Source organism: Punica granatum, unplaced genomic scaffold, assembly GCF_007655135.1.
Source record: "Punica granatum isolate Tunisia-2019 unplaced genomic scaffold, ASM765513v2 Contig00638, whole genome shotgun sequence".
Classification (NCBI taxonomy): domain Eukaryota; kingdom Viridiplantae; phylum Streptophyta; class Magnoliopsida; order Myrtales; family Lythraceae; genus Punica; species Punica granatum.
The window spans coordinates 43,846-51,473 of record NW_022204484.1 but is presented as its reverse complement, the minus strand read 5'-3'; the positions used below and the strand labels follow the sequence as shown (position 1 = coordinate 51,473).

General features: G+C 37.7%; 1 protein-coding gene and 1 non-coding gene across 2 annotated transcripts; both read left to right on the top strand.

Annotated features, from left to right (window-relative positions):
- The first annotated feature begins 2,080 nt into the window (after positions 1 to 2,080).
- Positions 2,081 to 4,296, top strand: LOC116191963 (pathogen-related protein-like). Its single transcript, XM_031520332.1, has 5 exons — positions 2,081 to 2,084; positions 2,943 to 3,085; positions 3,208 to 3,340; positions 3,559 to 3,857; positions 4,048 to 4,296. The coding sequence occupies exons 1-5, from the start codon at positions 2,081 to 2,083 to the stop codon at positions 4,216 to 4,218; spliced, it is 750 nt and encodes a 249-aa protein (XP_031376192.1). The 3' UTR covers positions 4,219 to 4,296.
- Positions 4,297 to 4,453: 157 nt separating this feature from the next.
- On the top strand, positions 4,454 to 4,526 carry TRNAE-CUC. Its single transcript has one exon. It is a non-coding gene; the product is annotated as a tRNA-Glu (tRNA).
- The last annotated feature ends 3,102 nt before the right edge of the window (positions 4,527 to 7,628 follow it).

Here is a 7,628-nt window from a genome sequence, read left to right as displayed (position 1 = left end):
CCAGCACCTCCAATAAACAACCACACTTTGAAAAGGAACATATAATAAGGTAGAAAACCCAGAAGTAACATCTTATATAAAAATTCAAAGCATGACTTGCAAAGGCTTAGTAAAGATTAACTTCCTATGAGGAATTCGCCAATCTTGAACGTAGATTGTATGTTCTGATTATGAACTTAATATAAGATATTTAAAACCTCTTTTTCAGAATATGAAAAGCTTGTAGTTGGTTTAACATGTCTCTTTACTTTTCACTGGAGAAGAGGAGGAGGAAGGAGAAGAATGTTCTGCTCTTAATATCACTTCTCCAGATATTGAGAAAAAAGTAACAAGCATAAAGACTAAAATGATGTATTGAACTATGAAAAGTGATTCGAGCAGTAGATTTTCTAAGGAGTGCCTAAATGGAATTAGCAATCAATTAAATTCAGCAATCAATACCGATACTATTCTCAGGCTTAGTGAGACAAATGGTTCTCTTTCTTTCCGAAACTCAAGCTGTCCTAGCTACATAGTCCCATGTTGCTCTGCAATTCCAAAATAAATGGACAGCTTAAACAAGAGCTATGGGCAAAGAGCTGCTAAGCAATAAGAACCTATTCAAATTGTAAATTTAATTTAATTGGATTAAATGGACCCATATCAATGCACTTTCAGTAGTTGGTAAGGTGATTTAAGTGAAAGCAAGCTGTTCCTTCGTACTTGTAAAGAGGCTACTATAAGATCCATATAATTCATGTCGATTAGATTGTTATCAGCTTCATACTTATTGAAATCTCTTTGAACAGTTAATGAATGATAGCATGAGTTCAATATAATTCCAGGTAAGTCGGGCATACAAGAGACTCAAGCCAGCAGAAAGCATATGGCTGAATGAACTCAAGCAGCTTCTTTTGGCACTGTTACAACTAATAGGAAAGGGAATGAAAAATCGAGGTATAACATACAAATCATAATGCTGAGGAACTACCCAAGCTACCAAACTATGCATAAGCTCTAATCATATCTGCAATTAGTAACTAGGAATGTACGTTATCGGGAACAGGTAACAGTGCTTCAAAGTTTGAATATCTATGAATATATACACCATTCAACGTGGTAGTTTTATTGCACGCTATGATCTCATCAGTGCTTGTATCAGTAATTGTTCATTTTAGTATAAAATCTGGGATAGCTGACAGCAATCACCGGAATCCATATTAAGGTTCCATCAAAGTAAAAAATTAAAGTTTCCATGAATCAACAGAATACTATCATTTCATCACCAAAGGAGTCCACATTATGGCTCTTTATCTCAGGAGTGAAGAACAAGGCAGTGACAACATAAAGAAACTGCTTTTTGAAGCATATTTGTCGATCGACATTACAGGGCCTTTTTTTTCCGGAAGACTTTCAGAGCACGCAATAGCAAAAGAACCTGACGGAGGAAGGATCAATCGAGAGGCTTGCTAAGCGGACTCGCTTGGCTGTGCGGCGTCTGAGCATTCAACAGTTCCTGTTGTTGCTGGCCGCTGAAGCGACTTCCTCTCCAGCTCGCGCCACTGTTTGATCGCAGCAGTGCAGATGACTGTGAAGAAACATTTTCATCAGATGGTTCACAATCAATGTCAAAGATCAAAAATCGCCATATCATTCCGAAATTGAGCAGCATCACACAGCTGAACACAACTACTGCACGGTTTAATCGTGTACAAACCGATCATAAAGATTTTTGCTTCTTCGTGAGGGGGAGAGTGAGAGAGAGAGAGAGAGAGAGAGAGAGAGAGAGAGCTTACATCCGGCGCCGACGAAGTAGAGCAGGCGGAGGACCTTCGAGCCGGCGGGGCCGGAGACTTCTTCGCCGCGGTCATCTTTTGCTTGATCAGTAGTGGCTGCTTCCCCGCGAGATTAGTCTACTCTCCCAAGGAAAGAAGGACAACTGGAGGTGCTTGGGCCGGTGAGATTTCGGGCCCGAAGATTTTTCCGGACCCAGCAGAGGCAATAAACGCGGAATCGGCCCATCGGGTCGGATCCTCGAGTAGTCCATGACACTAGTGGTATCGCGTAAAAGGATCATTTTAGAAATTTACCAAACACGAATATGGGTTGGTTCAAGAGATTCGGCACTTATTTTCAGATTTCGGATTCGAGATTTATGAATAAAGAAAATCTTTGTTGAGAAGGTTTCATCACCTAGTGAGCTGACTCAATTCGAATTGAATTAATCGGGTATGCAAATTGCAGATATACAAATGTTATTTATCACTTTATTATCGCAAAATGTCTGACTTGAGCTATCACTCTCAAAAGCGGCAGTTCCGAGAGAGACAATTAATTCGCTTAGCTCGGTCCAATATTTTTGTGTCTGGGGGTAAAGGATCGGGCCTAATTGCGACAGCCTCTCGAGTATCCAATATCCAATTGCATTCAATAAGCGACGTTTTGGGATGTGAGTTTGACGAGTTCAACACGAAGAACCCTCGCAGATGGACCACATTCATTGCCTGAAATTGTCGGCAAAATAAGACTTGGTGCGATAATATAAATGATCGCTTCGAAATCAAAAGGTTTTGATATCATTCTTAATAAAACTTTTATGTACTCTTTTAATTTTTTTTCTTATTTTTTCATGAATTATTTTGTTTTTTCTATTTTCATAATACAAATTCATGAATACCTCTTATAATCTAGAAATAAATTCGTAATCATTTTTTGGAGCAGATCCGTTGGGTTCATTTACTATTTTTGGGCTCAATCAAAAACATCAGCTTTTTTTTTTTCTTTTTGGGCGAACAGAAACTTCTTTTGTGCTTATCCAAAATGATATTATTAATAAAAATGAATTACACTCAGAAAACAGTTGGTCTTAAATTTCGGTGTATATAAGATCTCTAGGAGTTCGATGAATGAAGAATTATTATAAGCTATCAATTTTGAAAGGAGAGATGGATTATGGTGAGGAGAGACTGAGGGAGTAACCAGAGTTGCCGCGGACAAGTATCGATCGATATTGAACGAGGAGGAGACAGAGAACACGCAGTGGAGGCACGGAGGCCCTCCCATTTTCAATGCTGTCAACAAGCTCTTCGAGGAAGGTCGAACCAAGGTCCGTGATATATATATATATATATATATATATATATATATATTGATTGTAGATTTATGTTATATGCATTCAGAATGGTTACACGAGTCAATAATTACGAAAGTAGTGATACGATATGGCAGGAGTGGCCTAAGGGTTCATTAGGGGAGACAGTTCAAAATGCAGTAAAGTCGTGGGAGATGGAACTGTCTCACAAGACCCGGTTGCAGGACTTCAAGACGATAAACCCGGAAAAATTCAAGCTCATCGTTAATGGTAGGTAACGCAACTCAAATCATCAAAACCGATCCACCGACCATATATATGGTTGGACCAGTGAATTGAATACGGTCGTTTTTATACTGTCCGATGGGTTAGGGAATTCGATACAATTGCAGACCATGAATCTTAGGGTTTTAGGATTTTAGTATATCGCAAGGACTCTGACACGTCGATTGCAAGCCTCGTTTTTATGCGTAGTGACATATATTCAGGAGGGGAGGGCTTGTCAGGGGAAGAGACCTTGAAGTTGGGGAGCTACAATGCCCTATTGAAGAGCTCCCTACCAGAGGAATTCAAATACTACAAAGCCGATGAGGAGACCTTCGAATCATCGCATCATGAGTTTAGGTCGGCCTTCCCTCGTGGGTTCGCTTGGGAGGTGATCGCTGTGTACTCGGGGCCCCCGGTAGTGACCTACAAGTTCAGGCACTGGGGCTATTTCGAAGGACCCTTTAAGGGGCACCGCCCTACCGGAGAGATGGCTCAGTTCTATGGCGTAGGTATCATGAAGGTACAAACTTCAGTTATTGATATCTCATTTCGTTATCCTTTACAAGCGATTCCGGCATCCTACTGCATTCTATTATTGCCTTTGCTAAATACTTGATTACAGAGCTTTTACAAGATTCTTTATGATGGATCTTACTAAAGATTCATTGCATATGTAAAGCTTGTCTAAGAACGGTCAATTGCTGGCACAGGTTGATGAGTCCATGCGAGCTGAGGACGTTGAAATCTACTATGATCCCGCCGAACTGTTTGGTGGACTTCTGAAAGGACCTCTTCTGTGCGACGACTCACCTAAGGAGGAAGGAAAATCGACCGAGACGGCAAAGGCTTCCAGTGGGTGTCCATTCTCGAAATCAACCTAAACCTCCATTTATATTTCTAGTACTATACTGTGTTGAACCATACTATGCACACAATAAATTAATTCAGTGTTTCACCACTGTATGTGTGAGCTTATCTCTGTCTGCAGAGATGAATAATTTAGAAGAGAATCCATTTGAAAGTATTTTTGCTTTCTTTGGTAAAATCACATTAGGAACCGGAATGGATTTGATTGTAATTGAGATTTGTAGAGACAATTGCAGCTTAATAGCCAAATCCGTTGTAGTCTAGTTGGTTAGGATACTCGGCTCTCACCCGAGAGACCCGGGTTCAAGTCCCGGCAACGGAAATTCTTTTTATTCATTTAAAGATTTTTCATGGTGCATGCAAACGAAAATGGGCTTGCATAAGAGAATACGTCCATTCTAATTATACATAATAAATAATGAACTGTTTCACTTTGCTTTATGGAAGCATATAATGCGTAATCATCGGTGAGCCCGTGACATTCTCGACCGGATATGCCCTTACTAACATTTAATATTAAAGCATGTAACTTATTAGAGAAATCACATCATGTATTCATGTAATTATATATTTTTGACAGTCATATAACTAAGATTTTTCATCTAGTTCCCAATCCCGGGACTTGGGACCGACTGCTGCAGCCTTCTGCCATCAGAAGCCATCGACGAGCCATCCTTGCCTTCTGCAGGAAAATCAGCGGCTTCTTTACCAGGCATTGTGGGAATATCTCCCTTATAACTCGAAAAATCAAAATGAAGATGCATCTTATTCTTCTTTTCGATCGAATCCTTTCGAGCTCCGACTAGAGACAGCGATTGCTGGCTGATTATCAGCGCCAACACAAAGATGAAGGCCACTGATATTGTGAAACGAGCCATTTCGCAAGTATCTTAATTATCGATATTACTGATCAGTATGTGTATGAGATCGGATTTGTGTATCCATATGAGAAATTTGTGAAAGAAGTGTCCTTCATTTATAGCGAAGAGAGATTAGAAGGGGAAGAAGAGTCGTGAGGATTAGAGCTACAAATTTTACCTACCCAATAAAAAGCTACAAAAGTTTGGCTGAAGTCAATTCAAATTCCAATAATAAATGCAGTCGACAATATATCAGAAAATCTGTTCATAAAACTGTGGCGTCACAGTGCCTTCCATGTTCTTCTTTTCCTGTTTTAAGGCAATGTACATACCTTCATATACTCTTTTATTTCTTTTTTAGAAACGCCTATCTCTTTTTAACGAACAATTTATTTTCTCATCTGTTCATCCTAGTATGTCCATGTGCAATCACACGGTATGAGTAATTTTTGCTGAGAATATTAATCTTACATGGCAAAGATGAACAAATATTCATTGATTTATATGAGATTTTGGTACCACCATTTACTAGCTTGAACTTTTAATTGGAAAAGGGTCTAAGCTCGTATGAGCTCAATGGAAATTCAGTATGGTATCAAAGCCCAATTTACGTGTATACACGCCCACGCGCGTGTGCGCACACAAGCCATGCCCGGCCCAATGTCTGAGTGCAGCCAAGAGTGCGGATGTTTAAGGGTACGTGATAGCGTATATGCAAAAATAGACCATGCGTTGCACATGAGGGCGAATGCTGAGGATGTTAATTTCACATAGAAAAAATTTAGGAATAATCATGAATTTATATGAGGATTGGGTACCACCACTTAACTTGAGCTTTTAAGTGAAAATGAGTTTAAGCCCATATAAAACCAACAGAAATTCAATATGATATCAGAGCCCGGATTACGCGTATACGCGTCCACGCACGCATGCGTACCAACACTACACAAAGTGCAGTATGTCCAAGAGCAGCCAAAAAGAGCCCCACGTGTTAGTCCCCCTCACCTAAGCACGAAAAATAAGTCCGGTTCAAGGTCAGTTATTGTAGGCAGAAATAAAACCACAGGTTGCACGTGATGGCTAATATTGAGGATATTAATCTCATATGGAAACGATAAATGAATATCTATTGGTTTATATGAGACTTGGTTATTACAACTTATTAACTTGAACTTTTAAATGGAAATAGACCCAAACTCATATTAACCTAATGAAAATTCAATAATTTCACCATGGATTGCACGGTATAATTTAACCAAGAAGTCACGATCACTGGGCTACACGCACGAGATTTATGTGTACATGAAGAACCAAGACTTTACTCCCGATTATGTGACTTATGATTAGTTACCATCGTATTTTTCCCACAATTCTTCATATTCTCTCACTGCACTAAGGATGATATACATACACCACAAATGATGCGTAGCTTTAAAAGGACAATTAATCAAGAAATCGATCAAGATAAAACAAGCAAGCACAGACTTTTGGATTAAGAGAAATTATTTTCTGGTCATCAACGATCGGATCCGCATCAAATATGTGCTCAAACAGTGATTGTCTCGCATATATGTAGTAAGTCTCATATCATTCTTTCTAGATACTTGAAATTTTAAAATTTTCTAAAACAAATACTGGTACATGGCAAATGAATAATGTCCGGATGATTGTTCATAACTTAAACGAGAGACAGTAAATTTAAGTTTTAGATTTTCTGATAATAGAAATTATACAGATCGGAAAATAAAAATTATTTTGAACGGAAGCAAGGTAGCCAGTGACAATGTCAATTAACTTAAATTTAATTATAACTAATTAGGATGTCTTTCACACGGGAAAAAAAAAAAGTCATATACCACTACCAAAGCAATTACGTGTCTCACACAACACACATATACGCTGGGTAGCTTGCCTGTGGATGCATGCCTGTAATATTTGTATATCGGTTTACATTAGAATATTCGATATATTTAACTCAAAATCTTAGACACTATCGAAATAAAGTACAAATTCGATGAAAATATCAACAACCAAATGTAATCATATGTAGAAAACTAATATTATAAATAAAAGAGATTTTTTAATATAAAAAAGAATATAAAATTAGTAGCTGCGATCTGAATGTGTTAACGAAGATGAGACAGAAAAAATTATTTACAGAAACATAACACTAGGGGAAAAGAACACTTGAGGCAAAGAATTTGACATATGCCTTTGTTTTTGCACTTTTGCATTTTGATGAGAACAATAATGAGAGGGCTAATTGAGCATAAAAGTAAAAAGTAATGAACCGATGATTTCTTTTTCTCTTTTATGAATTAAATAATATATTTGTTATTTGATTTTGACTTGTCTATCGAAGAAAAATATGCATTTTTTTAAATTGGGTAAAATTAAATAAACTATAAAATATAATAAAATAAATTATTAAAATAGTTTAAAATTTTAAGGTATTTTTACCTAAAATGGCTCATGGTTTACCCGTTTTGTCAAATCTATCCTATGTTTTTTTTTGTCAAATCTATCACATGGTTTACTTTTTGTATCAAATCTATCCCGACATT

Bases quoted from the DNA above. Each gene is read 5' to 3' on its own strand.
- LOC116191963 (XM_031520332.1), top strand. The intron at 3,086-3,207 runs GTCCGTGATATA...ACGATATGGCAG, and splicing joins TCGAGGAAGGTCGAACCAAG to GAGTGGCCTAAGGGTTCATT. The intron at 3,858-4,047 runs GTACAAACTTCA...TTGCTGGCACAG, and splicing joins ATGGCGTAGGTATCATGAAG to GTTGATGAGTCCATGCGAGC.